Here is a 17221-nt window from a genome sequence, read left to right on the forward strand (position 1 = left end):
CTATTTCCTCAGAGGGTGGGGGGAGTGAGAGACTGCATAGTCTGGTCCGGAGAGTGGGGCTAAACTACATCAAACACTTATTAGATTTGCAAAGGACACTGATCTGATAAGGATGGTGGTGAGCTTGAGGAAACAATCACAATTTAAAAGATCCAGGACAATTGGAAAGATGATCTGAAAAAACAGGGTGCTGTTCAGGATGGAACAACAAACTGTGCAAATACAAAGTGGGAACTCAATGAGGTAAAAGTCTGTAAAAGGTTCAGGAGCAGGCAGACCACAAGCTGAACAGGCTTTAACAATTGAACATTTAATTTTACAATTGTAAACAATTGCAAGGCCCAGCCTAGGATATAAAACAGAAGTATAAGTTACTATGCTACCACATAATCCTTCTTCTCTACTGATATGCCTTATGTGGAGGAGAAATGCCTAGATATGGGTACTGCAGTTTAAGAAGGATGTTTACAAACAAAGGATCCAGATGAGAGATCAAGATCTAGAAAATAAATTGTAGGAGAAAAACATTAGTGATCTGGGTTGCTTAGCATACAAAAAGAAGACTGAAAGAGAAGATAACAGGGCATGGCAACATAAGAATAGTCTCCAAATACCTCAGAGACAAGATAGGGAATAATTTGGGTTTGATACCTGTGGTGATCGAGCTTAAATCGCAGGAGGAAAATTTGTTAGATCTTAAAGAAAAACTCCTTTCTAATAATAAGGATGTAAAAGCAGAAGAATGGATAGATGATGAAAATACTGAGGACTTCATCACTGGAGTCGTCACTGAATGTCAGAAGTCTGTCAGAAATGACATAGCAGTCTGCTGCTGAACATGCTTTGGAGTGTTGGAATGGAAAATATTTAAGATTACTAAGTAATTCTAAGAACTCATTTGGACCTATTTTTGTCTCAGGGGAGATGTGGATTTGGCAGAGGGAGCTGAGAAAAAGAGCTATATGAAGTAAAGAGACCGTGTTTCTTGTGCCCTCTTCTATGTCGGCCTTTGGAGGAGATCTATGAGAGAGAGAAAACACTTCTGCTCCATCTTAACTAAGTGTATCATCCCTTCCCCTCCTTATTTCTAAGAACTGGGTCAGACAAATAACTTCAATAAGAATTATGCTGACAATACTTACTTTCATCTTCAATGTATCCCTTCCAGTCAAATGTAGTCACTGTTAAATTAACCAATGTACCATTTTCACCTATGGTGCTGTTTAGCTGGGAAGTAATATTTGTTTCCAAAGTAAAATTTTCTGGAGGCCACTGCAGGCATTTATTCCTCAAGTTGCCCATGAACAGCTGCAGTCCTATTAGTGCAAATACACTCAGACAAAACACAGTCAGGATCATAACATCCGAGAGCTTCTTCACAGATTGAATTAGGGCTCCCACGATAGTCTTCAAGCCTGCAAATGCAAAGGAATTTTTATTCTGATGTTCAAAACATTTTTAAAGCATAAAAATGACAGTTTCTCCCAGTAAAGTTATAGATTTCATGCAGAAGCCCAAATAAATGATTGTAATGTCTGTGAAAGAACATTTTTGTGAAGAGTTTTTTCACTTGTGAAAATGAATAAATAGCTGCAATTTATGTTCATTTGAAACCGTGAATGGAATGAGTTGCATATATTTCAAAACACTTGTTTTAATGCTAAAACAAGTGACTTTTTTTTATTCATGCTGTACATGAATCTCACATAAAAGTCTTCTTTCTTTTTATTTGTCAATACCTCTTTTGCCCCAAACCTTTGCTACTATCAGTTTTATAACATACTAGATTTAGAAGACAGTAGTAAAAAGCCTGTTTAACAATAAGTAGAATTAAAATTTAATGCTATAAAACTGGAGATGGTTTGGAAAATTGTGTAATTTTAAGATAATAAATCCCCCATGCAATGCCCATGCTATTCTTTATTATCTTATTCCTTCATCTTCTTACTAAGTCAACATTTCGAACAGTTCTGTTTTTTAGACACAAATATTCACAACAAATACCACATAACATCATGTAGGTAAGATACACATGGGTAAGGAAACTTCAGGGTTACTGTTATTCGTTGAATGTGGAGAAGAAAGCTTGACATCATACGATGCGAACCACACACACTGTGTGCTGCAATGTCTCATGCAAGAATCTGTTAAACTCAAAGGCTGATTTCAAAAGGAAAGAGCTCATGTTAAAAAGCAACAAATCAGAGATTTCAGTGAATTCTAATATCTTCTGATTCCTGCTTTTTGTAGAAACAAATAAGACCTATGTTTAAAAAATGAGTTCTGTTTTCGTGAATTAAAGTCAGCCTCAGTGTTTAACCTAGCTCTCACCTGGAATGACTGATATTGTTTTCAAAGCTCGGAGAACTCTGAATGTTCTCAACGCTGAGACATTGCCCAGGTCCACAAACTCTGTCACATATCTGTAATAGGGGAGTTCACACACAAACACAATGACAGGATAAAAAGGAACAGTTGGGAGGTACAAGGGGCCTAACACCTTACACCAACTACTTCTTACCTGGGATTACAGAAATAGTTTTCAAAGCTCTCAATACTCTGAAAGTTCGAAGAGCTGAAACATTGCCTAGGTTTACAAATTCTGTTACATACCTGTAGGATTAAATCACAGTTATTCAGAATTTAGGCAAAGTTTATGCTACTTACTTGGGTCTTTCATCAAGACCGCTTTGGCGTTCTTAGCAAAAAATTAAACAGCAACAGTCAGAGGTTTACCTTTCACTGCAGTTTGCCTTGCATTAATATGCTTTCAGACCCTTCAGTTAAATTAAATGTCTCTGAAGTGAATCACAGTGATTTAACTTTGAAAGCCTAAAATTTATCTAGACTAGATTAGTAAGTTTGGAGAATGAAGTCAAAGGGATGCTCCTTTTCTGCTCAGAGAAAAAAAATGCAGGACATGAAATTAGCCTCTCTAATACTAGCTGTACTAATGGCATCTGCACTATTTATGCTTACAGCAAAATATGCATATTGGAATGTGAAAATTATTTTAGAAAAAAGTAAATCCATACAAGAATTTCCATTTAACGAAATTGATATGTATTGATACTAATTTCATGCCCTTTTTGCCCTTCACTTTCAAAGAAGAAGCAAAAAACAAAAACTTACGCAAAGGTAATGACAGTGAAATCAAGCCAGTTCCATGGATCTCGGAGAAAAGTAAAATCTTCTAAGCAAAAGCCCCTTGCAATGATTTTTATGAGTGACTCAAACGTGTAAATTCCAGTGAACGTATACCTGGAAAATACAGGAAAATATAATCAAAATAACTAGCAACATTTTACATTGTTATTCTGATAAAACCCGATGGTCAAATGAAAGAGGTTTTTTTTTTTATTTCCAAACTAGAACAGAAATACAGTAAATGAGCAATTTCTTCTAAAATGCATTATATTAATCATATATACTTGTGTATTTACATGCCTTAGTTGCAACATGCTGTTGAAGTACAGCAGTCCTGATCCTGTACATGCATCAAAATAAATAAATCCATCAAATAAATAACATACATTAAAAATGTATTGCTGATCCTCAGTTTAAAATTACACAGTGCTAGATCTATTACTGTTAACCAAGAAAGTTGTGAGCATGTTACTAGCTAATTGTCTGAATCAGTAACATCTACAACACCTAGTATTAACTCTAAAAAGAGAAGTATGCAAGCATGCACTGAATTCTCTCTTTAGGAACACTTTTGCTTATATGCTGTCCCTAACTGACATGGACAAGTAAATGGCCATGGTTCTGTTATTAATGCAGAACTGTAAAAGGAGGGATAGAAACATTGCATACATGCTAAACCATGAAGATGAGAAAAAAAATAGTGAAATCTCAGTAGAATACAATTTGTTAAGAGCTTTCATTTTTTCTACCCAATTGTTCTACCAGAAGGAGATGTAAATAATTATTCAACATTTCTACATAGATTAGAGAAGAAATAGTAGTAGCGTCTCATGATTGTTTCCGCCAGCGTACATGACTGTAGTTACAGGCATGCTGACTTCTGGAGAAACAGTCAAAGATATCCTTAAATAACATATGCAACTTACTCTACATTCTTTGTCCAGTCTGGAGGGTTACTCATGGTCATAAATACACAGTTGGTCAAAATAGTGCACATGATGAGCATGCTGAATAATGTAGATATAGTTAAGGAAAACACAACAGTAATTCATACAATATCACATCAGCCATATATCTTAAGTAGAGTAAAATATTGCCACTTACGCAAAACTTTTAGACTTTGGCAAACATTGCACATATATTTTGCTTAACCTGGTAGTTTTCACTTTAGCACATTAAACTTTAATATAAATCAAGATTTGTTGATGTTCTGATGTTGGTTTGTTGATGTGCTCATGTTTTGTTTTCAGCTGGAACTGAAAGGTGAAGGAGATGGCTCTTGCACCCGGAAGGTAGTGTGAGCTGAGTACCAAAACCAAAATAACTTGCAGAAGAATACTGTTTTACTTAAGCACCTGACGTAACTGAATAAGCTTTAGTCTTTCAGTTCTACGGTTTCGGTACTAAACTCAACAGCTGGCATATGCAAGGTAAAAAAAGTTTATCATCATGTTTACCACGAGTTCAAGCTATAGATAAAGCACACATCACCCCAGCACCCAGCATAGCCAGACTATCAAAAAAAACACAGAACAAAACACAGAACATTGGTTTTGATTGCTGAAGGGACTACATTCCATGTTTCCCTATCACTAGCTTAGCAGTACATGCTTCGGTCAGTGAAACAGAAATCCATAGAGAGCTCACAGATTAAGGTGAATGATTTTCTGATATTATTTTTGGGCTCACTCAAAACATGTTAGCAGCAAAAGAAGCATCTCTTGTTCTACCAATGCTATAACTTGAAAAATGGTTCAGTAGTACCTTGTGGAAAATTGCTTGAAAAGCATGGAAAACTAGTGAAGACTAGAATGAAAATTAATTTTTATTTAGAGTTCCAGCAAGGAACCCTCGTTAGGTATTCTGGGACTCTGAAACCCAGACTAACAGCTCAAAGGCGCTTGTGGTAGGGAGATGGGACAGTCCGCTGGGAATTCATTACACTCAATGCGTACTTCTTGGTTGACACTAGCTCTACAAACGGTGTGGTCCTTCCCTTTTCGTGGCAATAAAGTAATCTCCCTTATTCAAACATTTGGAAATACTGGTAACCAAAGTAGACGAAAACCTGACTCAAAATGGCCACACGATGGCAGCAAAAAAAAACAACCGCTACACCTATATGCCAGACGGTTAACTCAACTCTTAATTTTACCTCTAGTTGTCCCTCTAAATGATGTCTTCCTTAAAAATATTTGCATCAACATAACTGACAAAGAAGCTAGCTTAAACTGAAGAAAGCCATTTACAGGTAAACTTTTATATGAAAGTCCAGGATTTTAATTTATTCTTTTCCCCCCCCTTTTTTTTTTAATCGAGTAGATAGTATTTTAGATAGATAAAAACACACTAGAAGTAACGTCTCAGTCTAAACTTTGCAGAAAAGTTGTACAAACATTAAGATCATTGCTTGCAGCTGCTGAACAATTCAAATTTGACTGTATCTTTTCAAGTAAACATTCAAATCACAAAGAAGGATTTAGCTGCCTGATTCCCAAAGATAGGTGGGTGACCTTTGTCTAAAAGTCTGATCAAGGAGTGGATATTGTAATATCTTTCATTAAGTGACTTAATTCATTTTGAAGATCATGTTATCATACAACTTCTGTACAGTAAAAATCATTCTTCAGTGGCTTAGTATAAATTATTAGAATGCCTTACAATGCTTGTCCATAGAGTCTACAGGCAGTTCTAAAGAGCCTGACTTAACATAATCGGGAAATTCCTAAATAAAGAACCCATTTTGGTAGTTGAAAGACTTGGAGATGCCTGGCTGCAGATTTCAGTAGCCTCATAAAACAGATAAATTAGTAAAATGTCCTCTTAGGAGAGCTGAGATTTTATCCCTATGCAGTGTACTCTGTGTTTACAGCTAGGTACCATTTACAACAAAGGCCGCAGGTAAATCCTTGCACAGTGCTCACTCTGCATGTAACTCACATCTGTGGCCTGTATAGCCAAAGTGCTGTTCACTCTCAAAGGGAGCAGATGCTCAATAAGGGCCAATTTACTTGGAAATCTAAACTCTGTCCCTCATGGGAATCTCAAATGTAACTGACTTCATTCAGTGTCTGTGCCACTTTTTCTTCTTCTCCCACATTTTTAGCATTTGATTTACAATCTCAACATTCCCTTAATTTACTATTTTATGTTCTATAATAATTCAACTATACACGTAGGTAAACAATTCTGATACATGATGACTCCTTCATGGAGATATACCATCTTTTACATGCTCGTCCCATACAGATAAGCAGTAGGGTTAGAGGCACTATCCAGCCTCAAGCAAATCAATTGCTGGAGCACTTGAAGTGTCTTATCACCTGTGTAGTTTTGGCGAAAGATGAAGATTGGAAAAAACCAAATGTTAGGAGCTGGTTTCACAGATACCTGCTGGCAGTCAGGCCTATTCTTACCTTTTCAGCCTTTCCTATTAATTGCCAAATTCTGGCCATCTCTCATCACTCTTGTGTTGCCTTAGGTTGAATCAGGCAGGCAAAAGGCGGGGGGGGGTGGGAAAAGAGACAGAATACTAGGAGGTGAGTCAGCAGAGTATGAGAGAGAGAGAGAAATTCATGCTGTTACCAGTTCCTGTATCTGGTAATACAATAGGTACCAGCAGTGAGGAAGAATAATTGCAGGGAAAGTCTCTGAGCACTGGAAGAGGTACACTCTGTTTCTTTGCAGGGGGAGCAACATCTGACCACGTGTCTGGGCACATGTGATCAGAGCATCCTGTGCAGAAGTTCAGAGAATTTGGAGGACACGCAGATGAAGGTTTTCCAACTGATATGCCAATTTCATTGTGCTCAAACACATCTTTCACACTGAAAGTGAAAGCCACATTTCTGTTGCAAAGGCCAAAATGCCAAATGCCCACCTCAAAACATGAGGACAGTACAGCTTATTGATGAAAGTCAGATTATTAAAAATAATAAGCAGCATTATGCCCTGATCTTTTTCTTATAGGTGGCTAACCTTGTATAAGCACTGAAATCAAAACCGCATTTTGGAAAACATTACATGGCTCTCAGTTAAACACATTAATACTTGCAGTGTTTGTACTATACTGAATTAAAAAAAAAAAAAAAAGAAAAAAAAGAATGTGTGCATCTATTCTTATGTTTAAGATTAAAAAAAATAAAAATCCTCTACATCTAAGATAAAAATAGCCCATCCCATAGTTGGCTAGTTGGAAAAGAAATCAGTCCATGTATTGAAAGGAAAGCTCCTCCTACAATAGAGTTAAATTACATGATCACACCATCATTTAATAAATAGAAGGAAAAATGTTGGAATTGTATATTGCTTATTAGAAATGCTTTTGTTCTGGCTGCCATCAAGACCAGCTGGATATGCTTTGAACAAAATGAGGAGGAACTTAAAACTAAAACTAAACTCAGTAATCAGTACGCCAGTAAAAAACATTACCCACAACTAGCACAGATGCAGAATCGGAAGGTATAGTAAATCCGAGTCTATAACTTGAAGGGATGAGCATTCATTAGAGGCTTCAATCTGACAGTATTTGGCTGCATTTTCTCACCATCACCACCACCGTGTCTGTAGGTGTCTGTCAGGTCCCTTAGCTACTGTCCCTAAATGCTCTGTGATGCCTTCCTCCCCTTTTCTCACTGCTTCAACTTCCAGGGAGCTCAGAGGAAAAGGTCTTCTGAGTCAGCAGCAATCAGCCTTGTTATTTTCTTTTTCCAAAGACCTAGAAGATTCTGCCAGCAGTCTCTAATAGTAAGACTCCTGCCTTTGATGTTAAAAGTCTAACCATCACACTGAAGTTTTCATTTGCTGACTACTTTTCCCAGTTCTATCAAGAAAGTGCAAAAGTCCTGCAAGAAAAGTGCACCAAAACCTCACCCACTAAAAATCCCCCTCATCTTGTTATAAACATCAGGGACCAATCGCACACGCCAGTCTAAAACTTTACCTTATGCACTGTTCCCTAAGTTATGGTCCCTCATTCTGTCCACCATCTGCACATGTAGATGATTTGCAAACTGCCTGCCAGACTGCTGCCTGTACTCTCTAGTAATGTATCAAATTTGGCAGAGGCTTATGGTTCAACTGGGCAGGATTGGGAATGTAACATTCAGGATGCATGAACCAGGCTTCCAGGCACACTGCTGCAGTAGACTATAAAGCTGGTCTTGAGGATGGTCTCAGAAACACCCCTAAAAAGTATTATTAACATATACCAATCTAGCTATTCCTGAGCAGCTGCGTATCTGCCTAATTGCTTGCAAAACTCAGAGCTCTGCTGGAATTTGTGAGCACAAACTGGTTTTTTTAAATTATTTTAAAGGAAAAAAAAAAGCATTTATTTTATGAATAGGCTTTATAGCGCAAAAAAAAAAGAATCTGGAACACAAAAAATTTCAATGTTAAAATAAATCTGAAGAAACTTTTCTGAAAAATTGATCAAGATGGATTCTTAAATGCATCTGCAGATTTGTACAGCAGAAGTATTGAATGCAACAGAATAGCTAAGATACATCTATATGATACATACGTATTTTCTAATATTTATAAAACCTTACCACAAATCTTCCACTGGAAAATAAAAATAAAATTCACAGCCTATGAAATTCTTTATTTACAATTAAATAGAAAGAGTTACCAGTTTTCTTAATTTCAGTGTGTAAAATTTTGAACAACCATTGAAAAAGGATATGAATGTACCAAAATTTTAATAGCAATTTTTCTAAGAGGATTGAAGGGAGTTAAAATGTATAGGGCAGAGGTGGCACTGAATCGGAAGATTGCTTTCCCTTTATTCAATACTATAAAGGTCTGCAAAAGAGAAAGAAAAGACATTTTTTTAAGTGTATATTCGCAGCTGATGCTCATTTTAGAACTGTTCCTAGTGACCAATCACCAAAATTGTAACTTCTTGAATAGCTAATACACAAAAACCTTGACTAATGTTTAAAATAAACCTTATTTCCAGTACTTACCTGATATACCTGAAATATTAAAATATAATTTTAAATATAGAACATTCAATTCATTATGTTTTTGTACTACTTCTTCATTAAACAACCTTTCTATAGTAATAGGATACATTTACATGATACGTTTCTTGTAAAAAAAGATACAAAAATCATTAACTAAAATTATATTTATATATTTATTTATGTTTTACCATAGAAAACTCTCTTCCTGTTTGAAATACCATAAGCAGGGAAACCTTACCTCTGGATGTTAATGATGTGCTAGTTAAGAGAAACCCTTACAGAAACTGATTTGCTAGACTACTCATTCATATTTTTATTCTAGTCTGTTTCTTGGTCTTTGTGGGAAGGATAGAGGGAAATAGCAGTAACACATATAGCCATGAGTAGGCAGATCTCTGAGGACTGTGGGCATCTGAATACAGCTTACCGGAGGGGAGCAAGAGATACATCTCAGATGACCACTGTGCACAATTGTGGTTTGCAGGTGTGAAACTTTCCCAGAGCATATGTACTTGTTAAATTTAAATTTTAACAGCTAAAGAGCCTATCAAATTTAGAGAAACCTAAAGACACGCAAGCCTTACTTCAGAAAATTGTAGAAAATGCTGTAGGCTGAAAGCTTATCTATTTTTCTCAAAAAAAAATCTGTGAGCTTAAAATAAACGGTATGAGAGCAAACCCTACAAACACTGCTTTGCTTCCACAGCAGGCCATCATGGCTGCAACGGCATTAACACTACAGCACAGGAAACGTGCACTGCCAGGTTTCTCTATGGCGCTAAGGTGTTCTTCAACTGCAGGATCAATCAGAAAAGAACGAAAAACACTGTAGAAGGAAGGCTCAGTAACTCAGAAGAAAGCTGCATGCAGCGAAAGGGACGATGCAAGGATTATACTCTAAATTGAAACTGAACTAAAGGTATTGAAGAATCTGCCCAAGAGAAATGTCAAAAATTGTTTTTTTTAAATCAGAGTTGTATATTTCATAAATAAACTATGATAAAGCCTCCTTGTTTTTCGTTAGGTTGCTGATGAAGTGAGCTGTAAACTAGAAAGTCAGTGGAAGCGTGGGAAAGGGTATGTTGGTCTCTTCTGGTGTCTGTGACACTGAGCATCACTTCAAGACTGTAAGGAAATGGACTACAAGGCAATTTCTAGGAAGGCTGGCAGACAGAGAAGATGATGCCAAGGACATTTAAGAAGGACAATTCTTCAGTCTGCTTAGATGTGTGGACCCTGAAGTATAGATTCAAATCTCTAGGAGCACCCAGGAGGTGGAGACAGATGTGGAGATGAGGGTTTCACCAGTCTGTGACAGATAACAAGTACTGAAGGCAGAGGAGAAGCAGGGATAGAGCTCTGAAGAAAAGCTGTCCCAGTTCCAGCTCACGTGCTGGCTTCTTCCCTGAGCTGTCTCTCCATCATAGCTCCACACGGCACAACTTCCCATACAGCTCAAACCCCTCAAGAGTAAGGGACATTAATAGTGATACTTTATATTGTCTTGAGGACAAGCTCAAGATGCATAGGAATGGTGTAAGATATGTATTTGATTTCCCCACTTCTGCACAGAAATGGAGAAACTGTGTATGAAACCTAGGACAGTGGGATTAGCCTGAGCTAGTACTTCCAAATTACACCTCCAGTTGTGGATTACAGAAAATAGCAGCCTTCAAAGCGTAACTGCAGATGACCTGACCTTAAATGAAGCTTGCATTTTAAACACTGAAGCAACCAAACAGATGAAAGCTTTTTTTTGGCACAGTTCTTTAAAGCCTCACACCCCCAGGGGGAAGGTGAGTTTCCTCGCCCAGGTCTGTCCCTGGCTCCTAGGACTCACGGCTCGGAAGCCTCCAGCCCCCACTCTTGGCTTTTGTAGCTGTGAGGTAGCTGACAAAATATATTAAAAACCACACTCCCTACTAACTTTGTATCTAAGGCTACACCACCTACGTTTAGTCAACCTACATTTAAAAAAAAATCTTTGAACACAAGCATATTAAACATACATCTCTTTTCTAACGTGCCTTATGGAAAATAACAGCATGCTGGCACAGCTCCAGTTTCAGTTGGAAGCTGCTGCTATTTTAGCTGTTCTACTTTCTGCCCTGCATAAGCAGAACCAACAAGACATAAATTCCCTACCTCAGTTATAATTTTTCACTCAAAGCACCTTTGTGACTGGAGCCTTCAGAATGACTGTTGGTCCTCTGATTTCTAGACTAAAACATGAACTAAAATCCTATCTTATCTCTGAAGAAGAATTTAATTAAAAATACAGATGACAGCTGATATCCAATCCCTGTGTAAGCTTCCCTCCCCAGTAAGCCGGCTATATCTCACTCCTGTCTCAACCCAGTTGCAAGCCAATGTGTAGGCAGTGTGGATGAACATGAAGTATTGTACCCAAAGCTGTCAGGACAAAGTAGGCATACACTGAGAAAAGCTAAATAAATTCTAAACAAGTTGTAAGAGTAATGTTCATATTTGAAGGATTAGGTATACTTTTCAGGGCTTAGGTTTTATAAATTGTTCTAATAATTTTATAAAGACAGGAAACCTGCTCACACTCAAATACTTGAGTGTGAATATAAATTCAAATGAATCCTTCAAGAGAAGTCCCTCATTTGCCACTTTTGCTTCTGCAACCTGGATCCCAGTTCTGTAACTTCTGCCATATTTAATATAAACTCAGAAATTGCATTCTCAGCAGGGAAAAGAAGGAGGAGGAGTATTTTGAGAATATTCAGCTAAAAGGAAAGAAGAGTCCAAACTGAACAAAGATACAGTCTCTGAGAACCTGGGACAAAGAGGTTTTTTTCCAAAACCTTATTTCTCCTCTCCTTCCTCCCAGTTAGCTTTAAATGTAGTTTCTGGAAGGTTACATTTAGCAGGCTGACTGCTATTCCATTGCATTTTGACTTCCTACAGTTGGAATAAACACAATCTAAAACTTCATAGGACTTTCTGAAAGGCAAGAGGTGACATATCGTTGAGCTTATTGGGAAGAGCCCCAGAGGCACCGAGAACAAGAGATTCATGGCAACAGGAAGCTGGCATTACTTGGTTTTGTGGTTATCTTTCGAAACCATGTTTTCTTGCAAGACCTTAATTTTTTGCTTTGCTATAATTTTTCACTTAAAATTCTTTCACTTACAACTATCAAAAATATCTAAAATCACTAGTGCATTCACTTTTTCTGATGTAATGAAGTTAAGTAAAGCAATTTAACAGAATATTTTTGTTTCTGCAACCCAAGACAAGTCTGGGAATCCCAGGAGCTAGTGGTTTGATCAAATTAGGGACTGATATTACCAAGTGTCAGGACGAAAGGAGCCACCTTTTTTAACAGACATCATTCAACATCCTTCTGGCAAGAGGCAGAGCATGGAGTGGCAATCAGCAATGCTACATCTCTATTATAGCAGGAGGAACAGGAAGTAAGGCTCATTTAGTTCCACCTATTCTTTCCCTTCTCTTTAATGTAGCAGCCTAGGTTCAAGAGAAAATAGCCAGCCCTTAAAATATGAAACCAAGTGGACCAGATTTTGGCACATGCCTGGAGGTCAGGATCTTAGGGGTTACAATTGATTTGTTCTCTATAGACAGTGATGTGAACCTCCTTGATCCTTTGTGATGGCAGCTTGAGCACGAACAGGCAGTCACTATTGTGCTGGGAACACAATGATTTGCACTCATACAGAAGTAGAATGCAAAAAATGGGTAAAGTCCATGTTCATTTTTACTCAATTTTGGATAAAGAAAAAAAGAGCATTGCAATCATTTAGGATGCTAAACTTCACAGTTCTAAAGACCAGTGTTACTGACCATGACAGTCAGCAGCCTTTCATTATAATAAAATTGTAAGAACATAAGAACAAGTATTGTATTATATTATAATGAAGTAATTGTGTTCCAAGAGTACAGTTGCTGGCAATCAAACTGTGGTACGGTGTAAATCAACAATACTATCAGATGTGTAAATTTGCTATAATGGGCTGTTCTGTTGTCAAATAGCGGTTGTCAATTTTTTCCTTTTCCTTTCAAATTCATATTGATATTGAGCATGAATATCGAATCATAAAACAGTTTGGGTTGGAAGGGACCTTTAAAGGTCATCTAGTCCAACCCTCCACTAAGTCCTCTTTGGTTGTAGATTTTGCACAGAAGCACAGTTATAAAACCATAGAACTAGCACACCTATCTGTTTCTGTTTTTCTTAGCAGGTTTTCCCATTTTTAACTTTTCATCTCAGAGCTATCTTATCCTCAAAGCAAGCCAAACACATTTATTTATTCCTTTCTTATTCTGTATTAAAATCTATCAAATCATGGTATGCACAAACCTATTGCTTAGAAAAAAAGTCACAAAGATGAAATGTAAAACACACTAGATGATTCTTCAATATTCATTGCAATTCTTCAATATTCAATGCAAAAATAGAGTGAACTTCTTCAATCTTGCTACAAAAACAGGAAAAAAAAAACCTTTAGCAAGTGGGATGCAATACTTGCGTATGAGGCAAATGATGGATGATTTCACTCATGACCCAGATTTGGAATAAAAAAGATATTCCTAAAATTCTTGTACAGGTTTCCTGAATAAACACTGTGACCATGTTCACTAGCATAATTTGATCAGTGCTGTAGGTAACCATTTATATTTCCTATTTGAAAGTTTGGAAGCCAAACTGATACAGTTTCTGTTGATTAATCAGGTATAGTTTATGCAGAGATCTTAATAGAGTTCTGAAGCAACAGTGGCATCTACTAATCCATAAACTTTTCCTACTCTTTCTTGCAATTACGTATTTTCCTTCATTCTAGTGTTTTTCATTAGATCTATATCATTTCAGACAGATGCTTCCCCACGCAGAAATAGAAAATCTCTAACTATCGTGCAGCAGTTGTCAAACTGTGACATTGGGAGAGGGTGTGCTGATTGACTCCTTGGCTTTAGAAGGTGAAATACAGGCAGGGATGAAAAGAAAGTTGAAAAGTTAAATGGTACAGACGTAAATTGATTGAGCTCTGAGAGTCCTTCATGTCTTCCTGGAGATGTTAACTTCTGCTTTAGACTTTTCTCAAACTACTTCTCCTTCTGAGACTTGCAGGACCATCTACTGTCATGAACACTTTCAAAAGACAAGTGAAACAAGATAAGTCTTTCCAGAATTCACATACAGCTAGATAAGAAAATCTAGGAATTAGATATTTTAAAGTTAAATTACTGATGTAAAATTGAAATAGATGTTAGATTTCTATTAGGAAAGTCTATTTTCCTCTGACTGAAGGAAGAAAAAACAGAGAGAATTGTCGTATGTGAGATTTTTGTCTTGTCTTTGACTGACCGGGCTGTTTCTATTTCTGTCCCGTAGAAGATTAAAGCATATGCACAGAGAGGATGTGTGGACTTCAGCACAAATAAAAGAATCCCAGCGGGTATGTGACTTGCCTGTAGAAGTTATTTAGTGTGCAAATAAAAACATTCTTCCTTTCAAATAGTACAGAAACGAAGTTGAATATGTTCAGCTGGTTTCACTCAATTTCTTGCAACTCTATCATCAGAACTGGCTGATGTAGCCAGTTTTCAGCTCCATCTGTCAAGGGACTGAAAGGGTCATCTATTTCTAAGGGCTCTAGAAGGATACCTGTAGGTTATACCTATCACGTGTCTGTTTTCACTGTAAGACACACAAGACAGAGTGATTTCTCTACAAAGGTCCAGGATGATCTGTGAGCAAGTAGGGATACATATGTATCCCTATATGTGATTTTATATCATAAACAGACACAATTAGTACAGAATTCAAGGCCTGCTTTTGTAGAAATGCATCTTTTATCTTTGTAAAAGTAGAATTGTAATTTAAAGATAAATCCTCATATGCTGTGAACGGTAGATAAAGGCTCTTTCAGAGGCATCAAATAAAATATTGTTCTTTCACATAATATTTTCTCTCTTGTCAAAATAGGACTCATAAATCACATGAAATCTTGCAAGCTAAGACACTTAGAACACAGCACTTTCTTAAAGTCAGAGTAACTCCTGTCTTGATATCATAGAATGGTTTGGGTTCGAAGGGTCCTTTAAAGGTCACCTATTCCAATCCCCAATACAGTTTTCATAATCACGGTATCTAATAATGAAAGTAGCTATCACAGTAAGGTAGCTAATGAACGTAGCTATCACAGTAAATTGTGAACCTTTCCTGATGAATATAGGCTGTGCAACATAATTGTCCTGAAAGGATGCCAGGGGTGTTCAAGGCCAGCTCCACCAGAAAGTTTTAAATCAGTTTTCCACTCTCTTTATGATATTTTCTGCTTATCTGTGTGTTTCTTTATTAATTCCATACATTTCCTAAGAATTTGCTAACAAAACAGATTTCTGGGAACAAAATGTGCTATGCATTGGTTCCTGCTATCAGTTTCAACTCTGAAGAACCTTAGAGAAAGTGTAGTGTGTTGGTGTACTCAGTTTCAATATATATTAACTTTTTCAAAGTTTGCAAAGTACATAATCTATTATGTATACACATCTTCATACAGATATATCGCTTATAATCAAAGACAACATGCTATATTTCAGCTTTGATATAAATATTCTTTTGACATAAATTCAATTATATCAAAGCAATAAGTTTTGATGTAAATTAAAAGAAAAGGATGAAAGGTTAGTAACCATTAAGGATGATGGATTTTGTCCTATAGAGGACAATGGGCATTCTGCTAGTGATTGAAACAGTGAATAGAAGCCTAGATTTTTACACTATTTATTTATACCTTGCTACATCCATTGTACAACCGTATTATACAATCAGTCATAATTTTACATTTATTGCCAATTTATTAATTTAATTGTAAAAATAATATTACTGTTCCTCCTTATTTAAAGCAGGAAGACCAGTGTGCCAAGGGCACATGAGGGTACATATGTTCTAAAAACACACATTAGCTACATCAACTTCTTATAACTAAAAGATGTTAAATATTTATTTACTAACTTTCTAGAAGGCAGAATGTATGTGTATCACTGACATTATCTGCTCTTGTTGTACACCTAGTTCTTTTAGCAACACTCAACTGTTTCCACATTGTTAGAATGAGATTTTATTAACAGACTGAAGTAACAAGGTATACGACCCACTCCACGAAACTGAAATGAACATGATAAAGTACTCCAAACACTGGTATATGAACAGGATTGATATTAGACTTACTTTTTTATTGATGTAATATGGGTCCATGTCTTCCAAGGGCTCAGACACCATTCCTGGAGGTATGTCACCATAAATAAAGGGAAGTGTTTTTCCTGCCTCCAAATCACTGTTTGGCTTTGGCCCATTTTCATCATCATCTTTACGATCTTGTTTAGAATTCTTAGCTTTTTCTGCAGCAATGCGCTGTTCAATAGCTGCAAGAGACTCTCTAGTGAAGTAGTGGAAGCTGTCTGGTCCTGGTGGTACAAGCACTGACTGCTCCATCTTTTCATCCTGCACATTTTAATTACCATTTATTCTTCTGCATAGGAAAATACTAAAAGAAAGCAGAAAACAGAATTCAAACAAATGTGTTAAAATCACTAAGTAAGAAAGATATAACATTTATTTTAAATGGTTTTGTTTATGCCATCTTGGAATGTTCAAATACACAATATTGAAAATTATGTAAAGAAAGATAAAATAAGCAGTTTAGTTGGTGATTTGACCTTTGCAAGAAGTACTTGTGTGGTTCTTATCCTAGTTATATGAACTGCAATATTTTCTCAACTCTAGGACTATAATAGTGTTTTACTCCAAATAAGCAAGAGCATGATACTTAAGAACAATCAATCAGATACATTCTTTCCTCGTAACTCTAATTATTTTAAAATCACCTCACACTCCTCTGGAATCAATCAGGATTATACTAATAAATACAAATAGCACAGTTCATCAGAGCTAATGCAGAAATTTCCACTGAATTCAGCAAGAGTATCAGAAAACAAGAACTGTAGAATCAGAATTTCTATTTAAAAATAAAAATCAACTCTGTATATTATGAGGTAGTAAAGTAGTGGCTCCAAATAAGTTTTTGTATGGGTAGTTATTATAGATAATAAGAACA

At 36.5% G+C, this 17221-nt stretch overlaps 1 protein-coding gene across 3 annotated transcripts in view; it reads right to left on the reverse strand.

Annotated features, from left to right (window-relative positions):
• Positions 1-16599, reverse strand: part of LOC104476148 (sodium channel protein type 1 subunit alpha) — a 68399-nt gene extending 51800 nt beyond the window's left edge. For 2 of the 3 annotated variants that reach the window (XM_086750288.1, XM_086750286.1), the window contains exons 1-6: positions 16336-16599; positions 8834-8952; positions 4074-4163; positions 3133-3261; positions 2332-2423; positions 1143-1415 (exon numbers count right to left, since the gene is read on the reverse strand). In XM_086750288.1, coding sequence (XP_086606414.1) covers positions 1143-1415; positions 2332-2423; positions 3133-3261; positions 4074-4163; positions 8834-8952; positions 16336-16599 — 967 coding nt within the window. Of the gene's footprint in view, positions 1-1142; positions 1416-2331; positions 2424-2521; positions 2614-3132; positions 3262-4073; positions 4164-8833; positions 8953-16335 lie in introns of all 3 variants that reach the window. The other variant, XM_086750287.1, reaches the window with a different exon arrangement.
• Positions 16600-17221: the final 622 nt, after the last annotated feature.

This window comes from Chlamydotis macqueenii, chromosome 6, assembly GCF_036417535.1.
Source record: "Chlamydotis macqueenii isolate bChlMac1 chromosome 6, bChlMac1.mat, whole genome shotgun sequence".
NCBI classification, from domain to species: Eukaryota; Metazoa; Chordata; class Aves; order Otidiformes; family Otididae; genus Chlamydotis; species Chlamydotis macqueenii.